Source organism: Carassius auratus, chromosome 37 (genome assembly GCF_003368295.1).
Source record: "Carassius auratus strain Wakin chromosome 37, ASM336829v1, whole genome shotgun sequence".
Lineage (NCBI taxonomy): Eukaryota > Metazoa > Chordata > Actinopteri > Cypriniformes > Cyprinidae > Carassius > Carassius auratus.
The window spans coordinates 15,215,298-15,240,678 of NC_039279.1; the positions used below are offsets into that span (position 1 = coordinate 15,215,298).

Genomic DNA, 25,381 nt, shown 5'->3' on the forward strand with positions numbered 1-25,381 from the left:
AGCGGACTTGTGACCTAAATGTCTTTTTTGTGACTAGATTTCTTCCCTTCAGAGCAAAGTGCAAAGTTAAAGAGTATAGCGCTGCCAACATCCTCTAATGCAAGATTAGTGGTTAACCTCTCTGTATAGGCTCCACCGGTATAAGAAATGGGTTCTTACTTTACAGAGAACTTAATCTTCATGTAATGTCTCACACCACTTCCTCCACTTATGTCAGCTTACATTAGGGTGCATTACTACTATACCTGGCAGTGCATCTAGAAACTGAATAATTTCAGTATATAAATGTATAGAAATGATGTTTATTTACTGCTGGTCATATTAAATTTGTATTTACAGGATGACTTTGTAATCGCAGAGACCCTGTAATAATATTTTTGATCCACTGATGTTAATAATGAGGCAATAATTATTTTCATTTTATGGCCGATGACATTAATTTTCATAACCATTTTAAATACTACAAGAGAAGTTAGGAACCACAATATTATATTGTAGAGAATGAAAAGCTGACTTGAAAAACCACTTCACAAGATGTTAAATGATGGACTGGAGTGGTGTGAATTACTTGTGGATCATTGTGATGTTTTTATCAGCAGTTTGGACTCATTCTGGCGGCACCCATTCACTGCTGATGATCCATTGCTGAGAAAAGGACGTAATACCAAATTTGACCAAATCTGTTCTGATGAAGAAACAAATTCATCTACATCTTGAAATGCCTGAGGGTGGGTACATTTTCAGCAAATTTTCATTTTTAGGTAAACTTATTTTAATGATGAGCCAATAAAAATGTCCTTTTTATACTATACTCTCCATATAAATAATTTCTTATTTTAAATAATAAGATATTTATAAATATTATACCTCCTTGCTTTGCTCAGTGGTAGTATTTTAGTTTACATTTTAGTATGTAAGTGTAAAGCCTCTGTCTCATATAGACTCTTAAATGGAAAAATACTGCCGTTTATATCCTGCTCAGTCATAACTGTTAACATTATTACATATTGTTAGCACTCCCGATCTTACTTAAGGCACTTGAATTAATAGTCAAAGTCCTGGCCTGCAAAAACAAGGGTTATACGTTCAATTACAGGTGGGAGTTACCCATCAACTAAGAATTAATGAGATCCCATTCAGTTTTTTAAGAATATTGGCACTTGACACAAGATTGCTTCAGAGGGACTCTTATTTGTGCACTTTAAATTGCTTATGATGGAAAGTGTATCTATTAAATATGTCATTATGCTGGTTCAATGGACCTCTGTGGGAACAAGGGCCCGCTGTTGCCTGGAAACTACCAAACAATCGCACAGATGTGTGATGCTGCTGGGTCCAAGGCTCCAAATGGATTTGCTGACCTCAGAATTGTTGTCGGCAGAATACTAATAGTCGGATGGTTTTTGAATGCATATACATTGGCAAGTTAAACACATCACAGATTTTATATATACCGTATATAAAGGAGTAACTTTGATTCTCGCTGTAGTAATGTTGCCGCCGCCGACATGTTGTGGAGACGATGTGTATTTCATTGTGAAAGCGAAAATACTTTGTTTGGCCTTCCAAAAGAGGACACAACTAAATCAGTGGTTAAGTTGTATATACAACACTGTTCCAGAACAGTTCGACCCAAATATTCAGATGTGTGCAGCGCATTTTATGGAGGACGAGGTTTGTTTCTTGAACCAGTAGCCTACAATGCTTCTGTGCAAAGGCTACAAAGGCTGTTTCTATAAAGTGGGTCAATTCCAACTTCGCAAGGACAGTCTGGAGCTTCTGACTCACAGCCTGTAAGTACATTCACATATTGAAAGAATTGGCCACTGACTCCAATCACAAATGCAGACATGGTTTTATGTTTATGTGGTGTGACGCATAAAAAAAGTCAGTATTATCAGTAATTTTCTCCCCACTCAATGCAACAAATGCCTCGTTAGTAAGGGGTTTTACTGTTTTTGTCTCATCGTGCCGGGAGACGATATCACAGTATGGTAAGGGGTGAAACATTTCCGTCACATGCTTGAGGAATTCGACCAATCACAATGCAGTGGATAGCTGGCCAATCAGTGTACACCTTGCTTTTCAGAACAATAAGCTTTGTAAAAATCGACATGATTAGAAAGACGGGGCATAGAGGAGCAACAATAATGTACATTATGTGGAAAATAATGTGATTTTTGAACCTTAAACCAATTCATACCACTCTCTTGATAATAAAATAATAATAATAAATAATAATTTAAAAAGAGATTAAAAACAATAATACTTGAATACACTAAGGTTGGGTGATATGTACAAAATCTTTTTTCAATATCGACTTAATAAATATGGCAATATCCAATAATATCATCTATTCCCTGCCGAAGACAACATAGCCGACACGCATCGTAAACACAGTTTGGTTATGCTTTATATGTATCTGTATCTGACGATTACAAATGTTATGAAATCCGGTCGGATTAACTCCTCAAAATATGCATGATTTGCACGAATACTTTCACCACGCCTCATTTATGCTAACCAGCAAACTTGAAGTAAAAATGAGCAGAAATGTGTTCTGCTCATGTTGCACGAACAAGACACTTTAAATGAAACCTATTATGAAAAAAAAACAAAAAAACAACATGAATAGACTACCATGAGTACCCCTCCATTAACTTGGCTGGCACAAACAAAGTTTTACAAGATTTTTCCTTTCATCATCTCGGACATCCTTTGTCTCTGACCCGTAAAGAGAGTTAATGGAAACCATTAAAAACGATAAACAAAGCTTGCAGTTTGTCTGCAGATTGTGGCACATCGTTCACATGTCCCAGCTGAGTGTGAGTCAGTCTGGAAGAATGCACGCTTTCTCCAGATTATCTTTGGATGGAGGGTACATATCATCAACATACGCACTATCCACCAAAAACTGAACCCAGCAGGGTATTGAGAAACCATTATCTGCAGCTGCCTTTCTTGGCTCTGTTTACTAGGATAAGCATCCGCCAACAGAAGTGTTTATTATATGACCCCTGCTATGGGGTCATATAATAAATAAATGTAAGTTTAAAATGCACATGTTTAATGCAACATTTACAATTAGTCTATTTTCTAAATGCATCCATCCAACCAACAACATATGGATAGAAAGTCCCCAGCCCACCCTATATATTTTTTTTATTTTATTTGACATTTAGATTCACTAAAATGTACGTCATAAAATATATCTGTCGTAGGGGTGTGCGATATCACGATTTTTGATTGTGGACAATTAAAATGTCTCCACGGTCTGCATTTGAAGAAATATCGAGCTACAGCGCACATTCTACCAGTTGCAGTGCCTGCTCCTCTGTCTCAATATACTGTACAACATGACATACATTCACATCAAATATTACTCAGTGTTACATTCATGGGACACTCCACTTCGCAAGCACAAAAGTAAAATGGTTAAACTTTTCATTCGCATCTGTTCTGACATGCGCTTTTTCTGAGCGCATACACCTGAAGCTCGTGCACACTAAAAAGCCTCTCAAACACTGCCTGATAGCACTAATAATGTCAAAAACACACAAGGTTTACATATAAACACAGTTGTTATGTCTAAAGTTTAAGTAAACTTGAGAGAAAAACGGATGCGTGCAGCTCTTAGAGTGACAGCAAACTAACGCCGGTTTCAAACTGCAAGCGTGAGCAGCACATGTTTTTTTCGGCATGCATGTTAAGCAATGAGTGCATTCACAACCAGCAGCAGGAGCAGCACGTGAGCGTCAACCTGGAGCGTCGCGTGAGTAGCAGTGAAGCGGGTCTATTTTTGTTGCGCTGCTGACGCTCAATTAAAGTGACAACACACTTCTGATGGACAAAATAAACATGATTTCACACAAAACATGATAAAAATGCACATAAAAAGCATGTCCAGTTTGTTTTAACACGAATTGGAGTATGTATGGGAAGAAAATGAAGAATAACTTGACAAACTTACGCCTTTTATTTATTTTCAGTTCCACAGTTACAGAAATGGAGCTATAGACACAATAAATACACATACAACATATTGATATCTTTAATATTCGGCCTAATAAAAATATTATGAACACTCAGCATGTTCACATCGGTTTAGAACAAACCTTGCTGAACACAGAAGAAGATATTTTGAAGAATGTGGGTAACGAACAGTTGCTGGTCCCCTTCGACTTTGATAGTAGGAAAACATTTGGGTGACCCATGTTCTTCAAAATAACTCAAGTTCAACTGAAGAAAGAAACTCATTCAGGTTCATGTCTAAAGAGTAAGTAAATCATGACAGAATTTTCATTGGTGGGTGAACTATCCTTTTAATGTTTATAAAACTTCAAAACACACAAAAAAAGCGCTCTTGACTGAAGAACTTGAATACAGTTGCTTTAAGAAACAATGCATAATTTATATGGTGATGTGTTTATAGTGTTTTATTTTTATATTTATTCTTTCAATTTATTGAATGCTATGGACAAATACACCTGCTGTACCTGAAAAATAAAGCACTGTTTGCTTTATTTATATATTATTTGTATTTGTAATGTGTACCTTTGTTCTTATTTTTCAATAACAAATATAAAATAATGACAAAGATTTTTATCTTCGCCCACTTTGGCCTAAATATCTGATTTTGTTACCTTAATTTAAAATTAGTATTGATGTGATAACTTGCAAAATAGTAAAACTAACTGACAAAGAATCATGATATAATATTTCTGCCTAATCCCCAATTCTAATTTGTAGGTTCTTCTGATATGTGCAACATTAATGTCAAGTGGCGTAACAATTACTTTCAAAACAATTTTTTTTTTCCTTTCTTTCTTCCACATTATCAAGATTATGCTCCATTTGATGTTGAACTTCCCATTCCATAAAGGGGGGGGGATCCATACTATCCTATATTATTATAGGACAGTATAATATTTTTTACATATTTTTTAGGAATTTAAATATGACAAATAACACAAACAATAAAAAAAACTGTATGAATTTTAATATCTAAATTAAAAATATCTCTCACTGCATAAACACATAAACATACTGCATGTATAATGTATTTCTTAACAACATCTGGACCAAAAAAATAAATAAAATTGACTCCGCAGGCAGTTTAAGCCAACATCTGGGAAGCCAAAGCCAGTAGGCATGAAAAAATCCTGGAATCCTGGGAAATAATCCATTATATAACTTATGACTTAAACTGTACATATTTTTAAGCGCAATAACTGTATAAAGATTAAAATGCCAATGACATTACTCATTCTGCGGGGAAACTATTGGGTGGATTCTACAAAATTGTTTTAAATGAACAAAGAGAATCACCTAAACAAAAACTATGAAATGCAATTACTGATTATTTTTTTTGTATATAAAGTCAATCAATGCCAGTGCATAAAAGAAAATTGTCTGTCTCTTTAACACAACAGCTATGCCTATAAACATAACGTGACAATCCAAGATGTATCAAATTTACAGGTTTGACTGCTTTGAAAAACAACCATTTGGTTTTCAACTCAGATGAGTTGAGTTAGTAGCTATAGTGTAATGGCTTGATCTTTTTCTTGTCATAACAAAGTCTCTGGTCTATGCCAGCATTTTTTTAAAACAGAGACTATCCAACAGCTGCGGTGAATTATGCGCTGTGAGCACTGGGACTCTTCCGCCCACCACCTCTCAAGGGTCTCTCAGACCCGAACAACACAAGCCAGGGTTTCTGAATGGTCCCAATATACTTGATTCAACCACCTTTTATAGACTGATTTCCATTCTTTCCAACATGTATTGGCCTTTATATTGGTCTTTTGCATTGTATTTCGCTTACTATGTGCCAACTGAGTTGCTTTGTCTGTCAGATGTGCTTAAAACTTAAGAACTCAAGATCAAGGCCACAAGCGATTAACCTCAGCAGTGGTTCTCGAGGAAAATGCCACGTTTACCCTCTGAAAGCTACAGAGAAAACTGTTTCCCTAGGCCTCCATCCAGTTAGCCCCAACCTCAGCGGATTCACTTCCTGTCTCTATACTTTCATCCAATAGACAACTAAAAGATAAACTTTTAAACCAAGCCTCAGTCAAGCACGCACTCAAATATACCCAGAACACATTCAGCCAAAGTACACTTAACACACAAGCATTTTTAGAATGTACTCTTTGTATTTCCATAAATGGAATGCCATTTTTGTGTCTCAGTTTACTAGGAATTTAGTAAGCTGGGACACATAGTAAATAAATGATTGTCACATGTCTTAAAAAAAAAGTGATGTTTATGTGAAGCTTCTGTGATGGTAAAACTAACTTAACCTAAAATTTCCACATTATAAACATGCTATAAAACTGAAGCATTTTACAAAATCACCAGGCAGCAACAATTTTTATTTGGGATGCCCAGAATGAATCAGTCCCATTTGTGATAATAGTTATGCTTGTTAAACAAGCCATTTGATCCCTTCCTGTTTGGACTATCAAACAAGCTGCTAGTTCACTTCGGTGCCTGACTCTGACTTATGCTGATCAAAGACATTGACTCTGTGAGCTATCGTGTAAACTTCTACAAGCATTTCTTTTGCAAATCTCTAGCCAAGATGTGGGAAGAGAAATCGTTTCCGTCTTATCTAAGACATAATGCAAAACAATCTGGACTTTGGAAATTTGGAAAAACCCAAAGCTCTTGATGTAGACTGGACACAGAAAACTACTTAATTGTGCAGACACTATCTAGAAAGTCTCGAACAATAATCTCCAAAATACGGAGTCAGTGACTGCTAGACACCACTGTAATCCTACAGAATAGCTTGAACAATAGGGTTGACTGCTCCAACTCTGAACCCATCTCGCTTGTTTCCATGTGTCTTTGCCATTTGGTCTCAGAACAAATAAAACTGGATATGAATCAGCTTAAAAAATTGATGCATGAAGAGGAAGTTAGTTCAGTTGTATAGCTACTATTAATCTTTACAAAAGACTAACTGATTTAAATAGTATTAACTATTAACTTTATGCCCCTGTATAAAAATCTAGTGGGTGACCATCTAAGGCAGAATCTTAACTGAAAGGAACCTCATGAGTTTCTGACTGACCATTGCCACAATTGATTCGATAGAGTTTGGCATTAGCATGTTGCTAAGATAATGATGTAATGCTCTAATAATCATACAGATACATCATAGACACTTTAATTTAATTTAATTTAATTTAATTTAATTGCCTCATCAGCTAACAGAAACATTTAAAATGCAACATATTTTATTATGGATGCACCAATTCGAAAATTCTGTCCCATACCAGTACATCAATAATTATTGTTAGGTTATAGCCAACAAGTGATATTCAAAATTCAATACTATTTTGTTTTTATAAAACAAACAAACAAACAAATAAAATTAATTTAGGAATCACCACACATTTATATTCATTTTGATTACATTTAACAATGTTATTAAAGGGGTCATATGATGCTTTTTTAAAGATCATTATTTTGTGTATTTGGTGTAACAGAATATGTTGACACGCTTTAATGTTCAAAGAACACATTTTTCAAATACTGTACACTATTGTAGGTCCTCTATGCCCTGCCTTTCTCAAACACGTAATTTTCTACAAAGTCCCTACTTCTGACAAGCGCAGTCTGTTCTGATTGGCCAAATGACCCAGTGCATTGCGATTGGCCGAACACTGAAAGCAATCGTCAGAAATGTAAAGGCTGATTTATAGTTCTGCGACAGACCTACTCCGTAGCCGTTATGCTGTAGGCTAAGCATCAGTTTCATTTATACTTCTGTGTCGTTGACCGCATCGACGTGCAGTACACATCCAAAGCGCTAGTCTGCAGTGTCCACGGGCATGTTGCTGGTGTAACCTGCAGTACCACGACAAAGGCTGTGCAGCTTGTCGGAGAAGCATTATAGCCGCGACGGTGGCAAATAAATATCAAAACATTAAATCATTATGTAAAACTACAAAAGGAGACAACAGTGGAACAGGAGAAGATGGCATTATTTCCGTCTCCACAAGGACTTGTATCACAGCAGATCAACACTGTTTGTCATGGACAACCACTGATGTTTAATGCTGTCTAGTATAATAAATGATAAGAGTCTTGTTCTTCGCTTTGTTTTATTTTATATAAGAAGGTGTAACATTAAAATATACTAAAGTGCACGTAAACACACACAAAACTCAAGAACATACAGAGGAAAGGACTCTTGAAAACCAATCACAGCACTTGCAGTCGGCGTAGAATTGAGGCCCCGTTAGATGTTTGGAGAGGTGCATGTCAGGTTATGGTGTAGGCTACGGTTTAAGATGTGCGATATGTGTAGGCTATGGCGTAGGTTCGACGCAGAAGTATAAATCAGCTTTAAGACCCCTTTCCATAATCACAAGCTTCAGCTTTCAAAATAAATGTAAGGACAGTTAATAATGTCCTTAGTTTTACCATCAATTCAGTGATGAAGCTCATATGTGTTTGCAGTACACAAGCCACGGACGGTTAAGACAGCTGACTCCACTGTGTTACCCTCTTTCTCTCTCTCTCTCTCTCTCTCTCGCTCTCTCTCACACACACGCAAATGACCTCAGAATGACCTCCTCTCCTAGGTTCACAAAACAGTCATCCATAAAATGCATCGCTATTCTGTAGTAAGTAATCTTAAAGATTCCTAAATGCATCTACTTTCTGAAGGCCAGATAAAGTGCTTTTGCTTTTGCCTAGAAACACACAGCATCTCCCTGACATGGCTGCTTCAACACTGCGATTACTGAAACCACGCCTTCTTTCTTTGCGTGAACATTTAGGCGGCATTATGGAAATATTTCCACATAGTGATGTAGACATGCGGGGGCATGTTTGAATGAGGCGTTTAAGGGGACCGTGGCAGTGTCTTAACTTTGATAAAGAATATCTCTTAGGATTTGAGACTTTAGTCTTTGCAACTTTACAGATCTTCTTTATGCAACAAGAGTTTGAAAAATTTAAATTGCCTCATATGTTTCTAGTTACTATGTTACATAAATTACTAGTGTTTAAAGATTAACTTGTGAGTTTTAGAATGCAATTGAAATGTAAAAATGTGAGAAATGAGCGAGCACAATTAAAGCTGCAGTCCTTAACTTTATTTGGTTAAAAATTATCCAAAATCAATATTTGATCAAGTACATAACCAGTCAGTATTTGAAACTATCACCCTTACTTTAGCCCGATTCACATACGTTAATTTATAATAATGTTTTCAAATTTGAGCAGTACAGATAGGTTTCTGCGGGAAATTCGAGCATGGCACTGTGTCATTATGTCACATAAAGAAGTTGTCCCGGCTACTAGGCTACCGCATTTGAGGGTCCTGCAGGTGGCAGATAATTTAATTATAGTCCATTCCCACAGCAGCTGGAATAATTGAATGTGAAAAAAATTATTTTGATTCCGGATTTTAATCAAGAAAGATTATATGAAACACATGTGAATTAAATTAAATTATATTCCAGTTTTAAATGTGCTTCTGATTACAGATCGTCTAGGTTTACACAAGATGAGTATGTTAAAGACAACCTCTAAAATCAAAATATTTGATAATAATATTTTGCAGGGTTTGATGTGATATGAGCTAATCGATCGTTAGATTAAGTCACCAATGGTAGCGTGATGTATTGTAATGCTTTTTTCCTCAGTTGGTCGAAGTAAAGTATGACAAACTTGTTACTTAATGTTACTTGTTCAGATGACAATATATGGTGAAAATTCTTATTTGGGTCATATATTCCAAGACATAGGCTAGAATCTGTCATTACTAAGTACAGTAAATTTCCACACTGGTGACTGAGAGCTACACATTCACCTCAAACAGATTCATCCGCGCTGGAACACAACCAAAGTAGATAAAAACATGGACTTATTGTCCGTGACATCACCCATAGGTTTCCGAAGAGCGTTTTTGAAGCTAAAAGTAGGCGGAGGCGGCCATTGCCATCTTGTCAGCGTGTCACCGCACGTCAATTCCGGATAATCAAAAATGGACAAAAAGGCGGGAGATGGTTTTTGAAACCTAGCCCACCTAGCTCGATGGCGGTGTCAGAAGCGGCAATCCTCCTGTCATTCAAGTGGTCACTCCCTTAGTTATCCAGAACTTTAAGGCTTAATATAATTTAAAGGATGAGTTATAAAATAATTCACACCCCTCACAGTTGAATTGAAGGGCATTAGCTATAAAGACCAAAATTTATTGAACTAGGCTGTAAACGTTTTTTTTTTTCTGCTGTAAAGTTTGGCATTGGCATTTGGCATTGGCATTGGCATGGGCATGGGGGAAGTCGTGGCCTAATGGTTAGAGAGCCGGACTCGCAATTGAAGGGTTGTGAGTTCGAGTCTCGGGCCAGCAGGAATTGTGGGTTGGGTGAGTGAATGTACAGTGCTCTCTCCACCCTCAATACCACGACATTGAACCCACTGCTCCGTGCGTGCGTGCGTGCGTGTTTGTGCGTGCGTACTTCGGATGGGTTAAATGCAGAGCAAGAATTCTGAGTATGGGTCACCATACTTGGCTGAATGTCAACGTCACTTTCATTTTAACATGGGGAGTCTATGTGATTGACTCCCTTTTGCGGCCAGTCGATGAATTACAGTTTAAGTCACTTCCATATGGGTTTCACAAGAGAGAGCGGGAGGTTGCTGCTTGGAGCGCTTGGATCACAACCATATCACAGCCCATGCCAGGAAGGAACTGCAATTGCTGGTTTTCAAACATAGGTGGCAACAAAGAGATAACATTTATGGACTGCAGCTTTAAGCATGAATGTAAATATATATATATATATATATATATATATACATATATATATATATATATATATATATATATATATATATATACATATATATATATATACACATATATACATATATATATATATATATATATATATATATATATATATATAGTAACAATTCTTTCATGGGAAGAAGGAGGCGGGAACCGGCGGACAATCAAAGAAGGCTTGAATAATAAAATAAAGACAAAACAGCATGACAGCCCCTCACGGACAACTGCTGCACACAAACAAAATCAAAACCTGGTCCTCTCTCATCCTCCACTGTCGTCGCTCCTGTTTTATATCCCTCCATCTCCTCCGTGGGACTCGAGACTGGTGGGTCGAGCAGGTGTCGCTCATTTCCAATCACTCCATCCAGCCTCGCTCCATTCCCACGGCTCTCGGCCCCGCCCTGCTCGTCACATACATATAAATATATATATCTTCAGCAGACTGCATATTACATTATATGGGTGCTGACCTGCAGCCACAGAAGCATGTATATCTTCTTGATACTACGAATCTACAACACTGTAGTGCATTAAACGTAAGATTAAACAGACGGGTCACAATTAGAGATGTTCCGATACCCTTTTTCTCTTCCCGATACCGATTCCGATACCTGGGCTCAGGGTATCGGCCGATACCGAGTACTGATCCGATACCTGGGTGTGTATCTGTATATACAGCTGTATATACTACTAGCCCTGTGTAAATTGCTAGAATTTTTTTATGGTGTGCTTCAGACAGATCCCTCAATAAAACATGAACAAATACATGGTGAACTACTGTATTTATTACAGTATTTTTATTATCTAACATGAATTTGACAGTATTATTTATTTTCTTATGCAAAAAAGAACTTCAAATGCAGCCAAAAATCTAACACCGCAAACTAAAAAAGGTATTTAAGTTTTACAATATAACTGTATAAAAAAACTGCAACAAATAAGTCTAGGAATATAAAAAAAGATCTATTAATCAGATAATCTCTTTACAACAAAACAAGTAAAAAACAAGCAACCATCTAGGCATAATTATTATTATTATAGAGACGTATTATTATTACTGTAGGCTACAACAGTAGCTTTATATATTGTCAATTTACTCATGTAAACCAAACATTTATTTTAATGGGCTGCCATGAAGATCTTTGAGTGTCTGTGTTTATGATATGACAGTATTCTCAAATGAAACGGTAAATTCTCATGAAGTGACGGTTTATGCGTTCGTGTCCTCATGACACACAGCAGAGACTACAAAACAGCGAGCTCTCGCGCATCTGTGCCAGTCACCCACAGAGATGTAGATTTTACGGGAGTAATATTTAAATAGTATTTTGCAGTTTAATATTCACAGACACTAGTATATATTCGGCTACTGTCTGGAGCCCTGCGCTTTGACTTACACGGAAGCGACTGAACGCAGCTGCCGGTACTGAATATACTCGAGAGTCTGTAACTACCGGTACTACAGAGACATACTGCTAACCACTGATCTATAATATAGAAGCGGCTTCACTGTCTTATGGCAGTTTAGAATGTGATGAGTGATCCAGTCATATATAGATCAGGGCTGCTAACGCGTTTTCATTTCTTCTTCGCTGCTCTAAACAGGGGTTGCTTGTGGCAACACAGCACAACTTCCTGTGTTTTCAATGCATTTTGAGCAGCGAAGAAGAACCGTGCAGCGGTTAGGCAAAGCTTGCGGTCATAACTAGGTCTTTTTTAAGAAAATGGTATCGGATCGGTATATGGGTTCATGTATTCGCCGATGCCGATGCCAGAATTTGTTGTGGTATCGGAGATATTTCCGATACTAGTATCGGAATCGGAACAACTCTAGTCACAATACATCTTGGTATGAACACATTCCTTCTCAACATCGACTACACAAATGTAATCATTAATACACATCTGGAACAAAAACAAATTCAGACCTCCTTTATGCGATTCGTTACTGATTCTTGAGAATTCCAGAAAAACACCGTGAGCCATTTCTCTACATGAGCCAGCTAAAATAATAATAAAATGAAATGATTAATAGATGTTCCTATCCAAGATATATAATAAGCTTCAGAAAACTTATCTTGAATGTTGCTTAACTCTTCTCATTATATCTGATGAACTAAGTGCTTTTTGAGCGAGCACCTGTGATGTAAACTTTGCTGAAAACAAGCAGTAATGAGCAGTTCTCTCCAGTCACAGCTATTAAATGTGAAGATTGAACAAGGAACTTTAAAATGTGAGAACTGCTCTTATGATTAACAACTTTCAAATCCTCCTTCAACAAAAAGACTATAAATGTTGCCAATGAAGTATACATCCATTGACAAAGTGGTAAAGTCTGATACCAGAATGTCTATTCAAATTTTTTTTTTTCTTACAATAAAAGTGCTTTCTACTTCTATGGATCACAGAATGGTTATTTTGGATATATAACACAAGGTCCCTTCATGTTTGTACTCTAGTTTTATGGTTGATCTTAAATCGAATTGTGTAATGCTGAATTCCAATCATTTGGTTTGGCAATTAAATCTCAAAATGTACACAAGTTCGGTTGCACTTTATTTTACAGTACGTGTACTAACATGTAGTTATAGTGTACTTACAGTGTATTTATCTAAGAAAGTTCTGGTAACACAAGGTAGCTACATGGGATAGGGTTAGGTTTAGGGTTAGTACCTAGTTATTACATAGTTACTGTGATTACTATAATAAGTACATAGTATGTACATGAGGAACAGGACTGTAAAATAAAGTGCTACCAAACTTCTCTGTGCATCTTCTAGGAAAATTCCCAATCTTAATAGCATTCCTTCAGCAAGCAGGTTGACCAAATGCACTCTAAAACCCTGTGAGGAGATGCTGAATGACCTCAGCAGGAAGGATTGCTGCGGTTAACTGAACCTAGAGACTTTGTGAGTGTAGGATGATGATGATGTCCCTTTCTGAACTCATACGGTACCATGAAACAACATGGAAAGCATGACCCGACATGGACAAAGTATTACAGAGCAGAGAGCTTCAAAGTGTTTTACCATCCTTACAGAGAGGCCCCGTCGATTTCTATCAACTACTTGATAAATCCATTAATTTGAAAACAAAACTATTTTTCTTTGCTCAGTTCTGTGCTAGGCTAGTAAGTAAAAATCACATGCAATCCGAATCGTAAGCCGAAAACATGTTAATTCATCATCCAAAATTTACATTTACTCTCATCCTCCACTTTTCTGAAGCGGTTGACCACACTGTCATTTGTTTTAAAATTACTTCAACAAAATGAGAAAAAAAAGACAACATTCAAGACCAATGTCAAAAGCAGAAATAACACTGCCTCTATTGGTTGAGTTATTCACTGCACACACAGTTCATGTCTTACAGTACAGTCTTCACATTGAAACAAAATTGTGATTTTACACTAAACACCAAATATCATAAGAAAAAACACATAAATCAGTCCTTAAGATATGTATATTCAAACTATACAACAACACTACAAACTTTCTTCAAAACATTTGGAAGCTCTCTATGCAAACTGAGCAATGGGGCCTCAACTACTGGCTTTTAGTCTGGATTTCTTAGCTAGATTATTTTGATAAGATTTTCATTATACTATTTATTTAAACTTATTTTTCTGAAAACAAAATGGGCATGGAAGTGAGAATTATACATAGGAGTTGAACAAAGGAAAAGAGAAACAACTCTGCAGATGCAGTCGATTTTACATTACTATTATATTTGTTCAGATAAACAGTACAATTATAACCAACAATTGTGCACTTGGAGTAGTAAACATTTAAGTTTTACTTGCATAATGTTGGTTTATAACTCTTTAAACTCTCTAAAAAAATGACAACTGTTGTCATGGAAACAACAGTTTTACCTAATAACATGATCTCCAGTTTTTTCCGGTCCACTCGAAACCTCTCCTCGGTCCACTCGGGGTCCGGAGGTGCAGTGGGTCCGCTGGAGTCATCCTCAGACACGGGCAGAGGGGAATCAGCGCTGCGCTCGCTGTTGGAGCCCGGATCGGACTGCTGTAAGTATTCGCTCAAAGGTTCACACTGAGCGGCCATGACTTTCACAGAGCACCGCTGACTCTCCTTAGCCGTCAGATCAGATCATTCCCGCGGAGAGTAAGCGCCAGTCATAGCGGCCACGGGCTCTGTGTGACTTACACTGACCCGACGAGTATAAAGTGAGGGCAGGCACAAGCAGAGCGCCGCCCTTTGTTCAATATGAGCCAAGGGCGAATGGAAGGGGTCTGTCACAAAACTTAGTGAGCTGCCTACTAGTCAACATTTTGTTTACTACATTACTGCATGCTTTGTTTAAAAACTTATGTAGCTATAGATAGATTTATTGATATAATTGTTTTATTGTAATATATAATCGTTAGGCCTATATTTGTATTTGTTACTATTATAATAGCCTAGGTAAATATAATACTGGGGAAGTTTTTTAAAAGATGCAGCATACAACACGAGAACACAGCAGAATTACTCAAGAATGATTGATCTGATGAGTGGTGATTCATACTAATAATAAAACAGTTTAAGACACCGTATAAGACTATATCAAATAAAGCTAAACTACTTTTACAATTAAAATTTGCCGCACCAATTGCCCCCCCCCCGCGTTTAATTTATTATACAAAAAATTTATTATAAATAAATGTACCTATTTATTATTACAAATAAGTAAAATACAAAACAATATAATATACATATTTTAATATGTATGGAATAATTGATTATTATTATTTAATTTTATTTAACCATTACACCTCGGGTGTGCATTATTTTCTAATAACTCAATGGACCGGATAAATTATACCGCTTATACCACGGTTACCACACCTCACATATTTTTCACATGTTGTATTTAAAGACATTCGTCAGGTTTTATCCTTAAAACACACTTATTTGCAGGATTAATTTCTTACGCATCTCATCCACAGCTGTTCATTTTTTTTTTTTTTTACAATATAAATGCTATAAATTATTATTATATAGGCCAAAGTATGAATTGTTTATTAATGTGATAAAATAACTGTATAAATCAATACAATGGAATATAAAGGATGTTAAAATATGTAACACAATATTAATAATATAGAAGTAATAAAATAGTTGAGTTTAATAGTAAGACAATTATGACAATATAAGACCATATGAGATGAATATAGACTAAAAACATTTTTACTATATGCATTAAAATGTATTATTCATTAATGTGATAAAATAACAACAGTACAGAATAATATAATATAATATAATATAATATAATATAATATAATATAATATAATATAATATAATATAATATAATAAATTCTTTTGTGACTTTATTCTTTGGTAAATCCGTATCACGTGACCAATGATGCTTCTGCAAGGATGTAACGTTAGCTGTCAGCTGGACTAATTTAACAGATATTATTTAAAGTGTTTACACCAATTTCAAGTACGTACGGTCTTTAATTTCACTTATTATTAACGTTATTCGGTACAGAAGTATTTCCGTCATGATTCCAGCGCTTTTCCAAATCCACCGGCATACACTGGTATTTAAGGCTTTGTTTTGATAGCTTAGGTTGCTAACAAAATGGAGGCGCGCAGCAATTGTGTTTGAATGAACGTTTGTTTTATATAACACCCATAACTCTCCGAGGCTCTTTTTGCCATTGTACCACTCTGGGAAATCACGTTTGACCAACAAAACAAATGTCTATGAAGGCATCTCACTAGGGTTGTTGTTTTCAGTAAGTGATTCTGGGTCTCGCAGGATGTCTGAACATGGAGCTGGAGATGTGGATGCAGAAGCGAGCTCATCTGCCTCTTTCAGAACATCAATTGCTCTGGGTCGAGGACTGCCAGGCCGAGCATCACTGAATCCACCTCCACCAGGCAGACTGACCTCTCTGCGCTCCAGAGATCTGACTCTGGGTGGCTATAGAAAGGTTTCACCTTCTAATGTCAATGGTTCAACATCAGATGCTGCTCTAAACTTTGTTTAAAACACAAACATATTAGATGAAGTCAGTAGAGTTATTTTCACAATACACTGCTTAAAAGCAGCTTTATAGAAAATAATACATATTTTACTCTAATGTTTTCAGTGCAACATCTTAAATACTCGTCCAGTTTTAGAGAGCTGTCTGATGTAGATAATATATATAATTATTATTTTTTTTTCCTACAGAAAACCTTTGTACCGAATGTTCACTCTGTTCGCAAAACTAAAGATGGGTAAGTATTTTAAACCTCGTAATAAACTTGATTCAGAGTTTTAAAACAGTTAATTGAAACGTAATAAATAGTTCAAACCCTTTTTTCCTCCCAAAGTTTAAATACCAGAGACTCATTTTCACTTTATTTTCAGCTTTTATCAAAAAAAAAAAAAAAAAATCTTTGTGGCTTTACCGTATAAATCACTTCTGTGTTCTGGAGGTTACAGGAGGAGAGTCACACTGCACCAAAGAAAAAGAGAAGAGAGAAGGAAGACAGACAAAGAGAGAGACGACGGCGAGACAAACCTCTGACAATTCAGTCTCACTCCATCTTTGAGCAGGGTCCAGCAGACACCTACAGAAAACTAGGTAAAGCCATAGACTGTATAAAAACAGGGTAAATCACATTTTTAAAGCACTCAGTTACTGACTTTCAGTTAACTCCTCTGTTAAATTGTTAAGCGGTGGGTGTTATGATTGCAGTTTTAACCCTGTCATTCTTATGCATCATTTAACCTTGATATGCATCCCAATGTAGTAATTAGGCTTGTCACTACATCAAATCGTTATACAATCTCAATATAATCCTCAGTATAACCACGTAACAAATTGGTAACGCCAACTTACAACTACTGAAAGCATATTCATTTTTACCTATCTATGTACATACAGTAAAGTTCCATAATGCAGCAATATTGTACCATATAGCAAATCGCAACTGTTTGGCTGTTTATATTGTCACAAAATGTAAACTCCTTTTTTTTGTTTTGTCGCACAACTGTATATATGAAATTGGATTTATAAGTATATCCAACTTTATTTGCAAATAGTATACTCACAACACATTATATAAATTATAGCACAGCTCAACTGCTTGATGTTTATATCAAATGTAAACAACACTATTGCTCATCAATCTGATCTGCAAAATGCGTCTATAAGGCATGAAGTTATGTGCATTGTGAAATAATGAAATAAATAAATAATTGAGAATTCTGACTCATGCTAGTACAATGAATATTAAATATCAAATAAAATGTCGTCAAGTCACTTTTGTGTGCCTGATCTTACAGGTAACTGGAGCAGCTCTACCCTGAGTGACTGTGATCCTGCACCTGTCACAAAATGCGTTAAAAAGGAAAAGAAAAATACGGAGGATGATGACGATGAAATCTTGCAAAAACTCCAACGAGATGATGTAAGCCCCAACGAGCCTTTATCGTTTTACGTATTTCTTGTCTTGAAAGTTAATCAGTAGCATTTTAATATTTTTCCTGCTTTAATTGAGCAGTTTTTGGATGATCCTGGATTACAAAATGATCCCAAGCAAAGACCAATCAGACTTCCATTCTATCAGTCATGCAGCTTTTTGTCAACAGATGCAGCTAGTTCATGTAAGTTACAGTTTATGGCTTGTTTTGATGCTAGTTTTTGTTCCGTTTACAGTAAACAAAGAACTAAATCCAAGATATTTTTGCAGTTAAAGAAGAGACAGCATCTAATAACGCACTGAAATCACCCAGAGATGAGCAGACATACTCTGTGCCAGTGAGGGGCACGCTTGCATGCCCGCCGCAGCAGCCGACGGTTGGAGAGCTGTTTCATCAGCTGAGTGTTTCAGATAAGGAAGATCTACTGTTTATTCAACTTCCTGATACCATACCCGGTCAACCTAAAACCTCGAGCCTAGAGAAAACCAGAAAGGATGGCAAGACCGAAGACAAGCGCTCATCGCAAATCAAAGCTCTTGTAAGATTTCATACTGTGCCTTAATAAGGTGTCATATCCTATATTTACTGTATATTGTGATACTCTTTTGAAAGTTAAACTTTTCATTATAATTTTCCAAATTCTTTTTCTTTTTTGGCTGTTTTTTATGAATTTTTTTTTTATGAATGTGTGTTCGCACCGGAATTTCATAGTATGATTTCAAAGCACATTCATTTATTATCATCTGCAGTAAGGATTTTAATGCTGTGTTTATATCATTCTTCAGGATCAGCCTGATAAAGCCGCTGTACCTATGCTGTCTGACTTCTCAGAGGGCCTGATTGGAAAACTGCAAATTAGAAGGTCTGGTAAAGTCCAACTGGTCATGGGAAACGTTACATTAGATGTCTCAGAGGGAGCGGCCTTCTCTTTCCTACAGGTGAGTTAATGCATTCTCATTTTTAATAGTTGCAATGTAGCAGAATAAAAATAAAAATAAAAACTTTTCAGTTCTGAAAAAAACATCAGAAAAAAGTTGTTCGACATAATATCCAAAATATCTGTAAGACCAGTTTATATTAATAAAAAAATATATATTGGAAACACAATGCAAGAAATTGTAAACAGTGTTATTCTTCAGTATTCAGCTTTCATCTAGTTTCAGCATGTTTATAACATACATTATTTATTTATATTGCTATTTTTATATATATATATATATATTTATTTTTTACATATAGTGAAATTGTGACAGCTGGGCCTGCCGGTCTTCAAAAATGTACCATTTATCATAAATCACCATTAAAGTAAACTTTTCATACAACTATATAACTGGTGTTATATGGACCACTTTTACAATAAATTTGGTTGATAATGAAGCCATTGATCAGTGTAATTATAAAATGTCTTTTTTATTTCATGGAAGAAAGTAGGGTTTGGGATTTATGGTTGCATTCAGGTGTTTATATTTTTGCACGGCTAATGTTGAAGTCAACTGGATCTGTTTAATTTATTAAATCAATAGTTCACCCAAAAATTACAATTGGTTGAAAGTTTACTCACCCTCAGGCTATCCAAGATGTTGATGAGTTTGTTTCTTCATAAGAAACATATTTGGAGAAATTGAGCTTTGCATCACTTGCTCACCAATGGATTCTCTGCAGTGAATGGGTGCCGTCACAATGAGAGTCCAAACAGCTGATAAAAACAGACTAGTCCATCAGTTAACATCTTGTGAAGTGAAAAATTGTTTGTAATAAATCCATCAAGACTATTAATTATTATGGATTATAGACTGGTATTTAAAGTTAAAACACCTTAATGACGGATTTGTTTCTTACTAACACAGCTTTTTCACTCTTCAAGGTTTTAATTGATGGACTGGAGTCAGGTGGATTATTATTATGAGTATATATATGTTTTTATAATTTTGGGTGAGGTGTCCTTCAAATGGACTGAAGATCTCCCAACATGAAGTGTGTTTCATGGGATATGATTGTTTTTGTATCTGCAGCAACTTGTGTGTGTGCGTCTGTCAGAGGGTCTCACCGGGGACATGACTGTGCTGGGAAACATCACACATAAGCTGGTGTGTTCACCTGATTTTGAGACTTTACTGCTAGAAGCCAAACTGCCGTCTGATCCCAGCTCGGCTTCCAAGTCCTGATCTTATCCCTCAAGAATATTACAAATTATAATGTAAATATCTGTTAAATGTAACATTTTTAAATGTGAAGTTTCATGTCCAGAGTTGACACTTGCATTAGAAGATAATTTCCAATGTTCATTTGAGGCCACTTTATCTGCATTTAAAGGGATAGTTCACCTAAACTGAAAATGGACATTCATTCACCCTTTATGCTATAAGAGCAACTTATTTAAGGTGCTTTCCCCCCATATAATGTATTTAAATGTACATTTGCACATTTAGTGATTGAGGCGTCGTATGGCAATTACCTGTATTTGTTTTACACAGAATAAAGTCAGTTATATATTTTTAATTAGGGGAACTATAACTTTAATCTTGGCACACTTTTGAAATTCTTAATGAAGTTGTGTAGCATTCTTTTGTAAATGCCTCCTGTTGCTTTTATTAAAAAAATGTTGTTTATTTTGTAAGTAAAGACATTATACAAAACATGGTGTCCTCTTTTAAAGCATGATATACAAACTCATTCTACGAAGCAAATGAAAACTGATGTCAGTCTTAGTTTTATAGCCAGCTTGCCTTCAAGAATTCTTCATCCGTGAGAAAATGTAGCATTATAAAAGCAATGTAGCATTATAAAAATGTCAGGACAGTGAGTGAATGAAAAAAAAAAAAAAAACTGAAAAGACGAGTCATCATGAAGGACTCGGTTTTCACAGTTTTAAAACCTTCATGCTTTGAACACTATATAAATGCAGCTCTACTAACGGAAAGCACAGTTTTTTTTTTTTTTAATTGAGGACGGAACTGGCCTTTGTACAGCACTCTCTGTCTAACAGAGTCGTACACATCATCTCACTTCTTGGCGCTCTTCACAGTCTTTTTCACTGCTGTTTCAGTCTTCTTTTTTGGCGCTTTTGCCTTTAGCACTGTTACTTTGGATTTCTGCTTTCTGTCTTTAGTGGCATTGGCTTTGATGGCTCTCCTCTCTTTTCTCCGAACAAGGTCTTCCCTTCCAATCTCTATCATGTGTTCCTCCCACGATTTTATTTCGTTCTTGTAACGGACTTTGTCATCCTCAGCCAGCTGAATGTACATCTGAAAATAAAGCAGTGAAGTCAGATAAAGAATCTTTTTCAAAACATAGTAAGCTTTCAGTTTTTTCTAAAATGCCTAATTATAGTGAAAATCTGCGGCAGTATCACATATACCCTACACAGAGAAGGAAATCTTAGAACACATTTCAGCAATTTCTATTTTAATTTAAAAATTTAATTTGTTCCTTTGATGGTAAAGCTGAATTTTATCAACATTTTTTTTATGTTGAAAACAGTTGCTGCTTAATTTTGTGGAAAGATTTAATTTGATAAACAGAATGGTCAAGATAAGAGCATTTATTAATAGAAATATTTAAAATCAACACTGTAAAAATCTTTACTCTCACCTTTGATCAATTTAAAGCATCACTGCTGAATGAAAGCTTTAATCTCTTTCCAAAGGAAGGAAAGAAATTGTACAGAACGTTTGAATGGTAACAAATACAGTTTTAAACCAAATTAAAAATGAACAATTTTAACCACTATATTTTCAAGCATTCGTTTCATTCAAAGAAAGGGAAAGACGTAAAGCCCTAATGTTAAATCCTGTGATGCAATCCTGAGCATGGCTAACAGACAGTTCTTGTCAAATGTAAAGTGTAATTGGTAATATTGATGTTGTCACAAGTTTATTAATTGGTGGGGACCCCTATTTGTGAGTGTTATTTATATGATTCACAGAGATACTGCTCATGTAGTGTTTTTAAATTGGCTAGTTTATGAGGTGCCTTAGAAGACAGTAGGCAGCGCACTGGGTGATGGAACAGAGCCATAGCTTGAGCTCCAGATGCTCAAGGCAAAACTCACTTGTTTCTGTGTTGCACTGAAACGCTCCCAGTCGTCTCTTAGCGACTTCATCTTTGTCTGCAAAGAAAAAAATGACATACTCCGTTGTTGCCACCAATAGACATGGTATGAAATACCTAAAATTCATATTATGAAGATTTTTTTTTGGTTTTAATGGTCTGTATAAACTGTATACAAGTCAATTTTCACCTGCATATTATTTCCTTTTGCTTCCTCAAAGTGCTCCGACATGAAGATGTTGAAGGCGCTCCTGGGGCGTTTGGGCTTGCCAAGACTGTTCAACTCCTGCAACAGAAGTACAATATTCCTTTACTACAAAGGTCATCAAAATACTTAATACTTAATTTCTAAAGAGCAAATAAATTAAAACAAACCAAGGATAAATATAGTGTAGAAGGGAATAAAATAACATTGTAAAGAGTCTTATTGGGTTATTATAGTAGGCAAAACTCACCTTCTTCCTCCTGATTGCTTTTCGTTTGGCCACTTTTTGTCGTTTTTCTATCGCAAGAGCAGCAGTCTGTGCAGGACTCAGTTGGGCTTTGTATTTCTCCACCTCAAGCTTATATTGCTCCTTTGAAGCCAAAGATGCATCCTGAAATGGCTGCACAATGAAATAGAATTCAAATTAGTGGCTGAATGAGATTTGTTTTAATGGCCAATGATATATCATTGAGTGTTATATCTAAAAATAAATAGCATATATACATAGAGAGAGAGAATTTGCAGTATTATAAAAAATAAACACGTTCTGTACCTGATTTATTTAATTGAATATATCCATGGAATATATACAGCCCCAGGTAAACATGCCACATAAATCAATTCCAATCTGTTAAATACTGGCTCTTAACTTTATATTTTGTTGCCTTATGTTAAACTACTTAAGAATTCTTTTTCACATCAGTCTACACTCTATAAACCAACAACAAAAAGAGTTAAAACAAAAGAAAAAATAAAATAAAACATTTGTGATTTATTTCTCAAGTTTGAAAATAATTAGCAAAAGATTACATTGCATTAGTATTCATACCCTTTTCTGGGACACTTTCTGGGAAATTTAGCTCGGGATCATTCCAATATCACTTGTAGATGTTACTACACTTCAAGTGGAGTTCTTCTGTGGCAAATTCAATCCAATGGCTATGATTTGGAAAGTCACACACTCCTTAATAACAGGTCTAACAGCTAAAAAAAATCCCATCCGAGTAAAGACCACACCACAGAGAAGAAGGACAAACATCACTGCAACACTCCACCGATCTGGGTTTTATGGCGGTGTGGCACCACTCACTCTCACTACTTGGAATTTGCAAAAAAAAAAAAAAAAACCTTAAGGGCTCTCAGACTGTGAGAAACAAAATTCTCTGGTCTGATGAACCTCAGTTCTAAGCAGGCACTGCTCATCAGCTGCACAGTACTGGTAAGCTGTACCACAGTAAATGGTGGGAGTGATTTTCAGTGGCAGATTAAAAGGAAAACTCAGTTCACTAGAACATAGTGATAGCCTTAATGAAAAACTAGTCCAGAGCATTCAGGCCCTCAGAATGGGCAGAAGGTTCCCCTTCCAACAGGACAATGACCCCAAGCACACAGCAATAGTGGCTAACGGAAAACTCCATGAATGCCCTTGAGAGGCCCAGCCACAGCCTGGGCTTGAGCTCTGGAGAAACCTGAAGTGTCTGCTGGCCCCCCACCCAACAGCTTGAGAGGTGAAGAGGGGAGGAGAAGAATGGCAGATGTGCAAAGCTTTTTGCATCATACCCCAAAAAGACTTGAGGCTATAAAGGTGCTTCAGCTAATTACGGAGTTAATACTTATGCATTTCAGTTTTTTCTTGAACACACACACACACACATATATGAAGCAAGAATGTACCTGCTTCTGTTCAGGAGTCAGCATTTTCCACTGCTGTGCTAACTTTCGGACAATATCCACATTTTTGACTCCTGAACAAAACAGATTGTTCATTATCTTATTTCAAAATAAATCAGAAATGCAAGGTAGCCTAGTTGCAACTAAAGCGGATACATCGGTAACCCAGAAATATTACAAAATACCTGGATTTTGTCTGCTGATGTTGGGATGCATCTCTTTCACATATGTAATGTATGCTGTCAGGGGTCTCTTGGGTGGACCCCCGGTTGTGGTGCTAAAACTCTTTAACACTGGAGCTACACATGAACACCTACAATTGCAAAGCACTGTCACTGTACAAAAACTGTCACTAGTGTTATATTATTAGTATTGTTGTGTAAAAACAGAACAAAACGCTTCTTACACTTTACAAGAAATTACATTTTAACTTTAGCTAACTTACTGAGCTAACGCAGCGTTGTCACTATATCTTACATTAATATATATGGCTGTTCAAATGTGAAAATATGAGTGTATATCCCTCTCTATTGTAGCTGCATTTAAATACAATATATTTTATATATGATACATTAACTAATAAACAAGTCATGCATCAATAAGCTTAAACTCGAAGCATGCTCACCTCACAACAGATGCGCTCGAGAACAGAGCCAAAGACTTCGCCAGAAGATTCGCACCGACTGACATCAAGCCGAACGGAGCCATCATGCACGTGCGATTATCTTCCCAATAATATGAATCAAATATTTAATACGCACGGTGAGAACAAGACCCACACAGGCTGTCTGGAAGTGAATGTTATGGTTGTGAGTTACAGTTCCGCCTCCGCTAGTAAAGGCGCCATTCCATCTGCCATCTGAGCGAAATGCATTATGGGAGAATTAATTTTATTGAAGTACTTGAAATAAATGAACATTTGTGAAATAAAATTAGATTTACTAAATTATTTACGTTCGTTTATTGTTTTGTGGAAGCACGGTGTTATTGTGCTATTCAGTTATATTTGGTAAAGCGTGTACGTAAATGGTTTAAGCCTGATATATATTTTATATAAAATAAAAGTTGGGGGAAAGACCCAGTCTAAGCCAAAATATGCTGCTGGAGTTATCTATATGGCCAAAAAGTAAGATATACAGACTACTTACATACAATACATTGACATATCAGCTGCACGCTATATGTAACATTAGTTTTAATAAAATGTAAT

The 25,381-nt window shown here is 36.1% G+C and overlaps 3 protein-coding genes across 7 annotated transcripts in view; 1 reads left to right on the forward strand and 2 right to left on the reverse strand.

Moving 5' to 3' along the window:
- LOC113056341 (protein bicaudal C homolog 1-like) overlaps positions 1 to 15,003 on the reverse strand; it is a 92,555-nt gene extending 77,552 nt beyond the window's left edge. The window contains exon 1 of one of the 2 annotated variants that reach the window (XM_026223073.1): positions 14,691 to 15,003. In XM_026223073.1, the coding sequence (XP_026078858.1) occupies positions 14,691 to 14,883 (193 nt within the window). In that variant the 5' untranslated portion in view covers positions 14,884 to 15,003. The remainder of the gene's footprint in view (positions 1 to 14,690) is intronic. The other variant, XM_026223074.1, reaches the window with a different exon arrangement.
- LOC113056351 (DNA-directed RNA polymerase III subunit RPC4-like) lies at positions 14,745 to 21,080 on the forward strand. Of its 4 annotated transcripts, none has more exons than XM_026223093.1 (9): positions 14,745 to 14,846; positions 16,590 to 16,764; positions 17,007 to 17,053; positions 17,255 to 17,403; positions 18,108 to 18,232; positions 18,326 to 18,428; positions 18,515 to 18,783; positions 19,031 to 19,183; positions 20,258 to 21,080. In XM_026223093.1, the coding sequence occupies exons 2-9, from the start codon at positions 16,591 to 16,593 to the stop codon at positions 20,408 to 20,410; spliced, it is 1,173 nt and encodes a 390-aa protein (XP_026078878.1). In that variant the 5' UTR covers positions 14,745 to 14,846; position 16,590; the 3' UTR covers positions 20,411 to 21,080. The 4 variants fall into 4 exon arrangements, with proteins under 4 accessions (XP_026078878.1, XP_026078875.1, XP_026078877.1 ...); XM_026223090.1 differs by lacking the exon at positions 14,745 to 14,846 and adding an exon at positions 16,177 to 16,268; XM_026223092.1 differs by lacking the exon at positions 14,745 to 14,846 and adding an exon at positions 16,183 to 16,368.
- tfam (transcription factor A, mitochondrial) lies at positions 20,831 to 25,045 on the reverse strand. Its single transcript, XM_026223102.1, has 7 exons — positions 24,797 to 25,045; positions 24,357 to 24,484; positions 24,175 to 24,245; positions 22,751 to 22,900; positions 22,486 to 22,581; positions 22,297 to 22,353; positions 20,831 to 21,490 (listed from the first exon to the last, which is right to left on the reverse strand). Exons 1-7 carry the CDS (start codon positions 24,880 to 24,882, stop codon positions 21,248 to 21,250), a joined length of 831 nt encoding a protein of 276 aa, XP_026078887.1. The 5' UTR covers positions 24,883 to 25,045; the 3' UTR covers positions 20,831 to 21,247.
- Between the last annotated feature and the right edge of the window lie 336 nt (positions 25,046 to 25,381).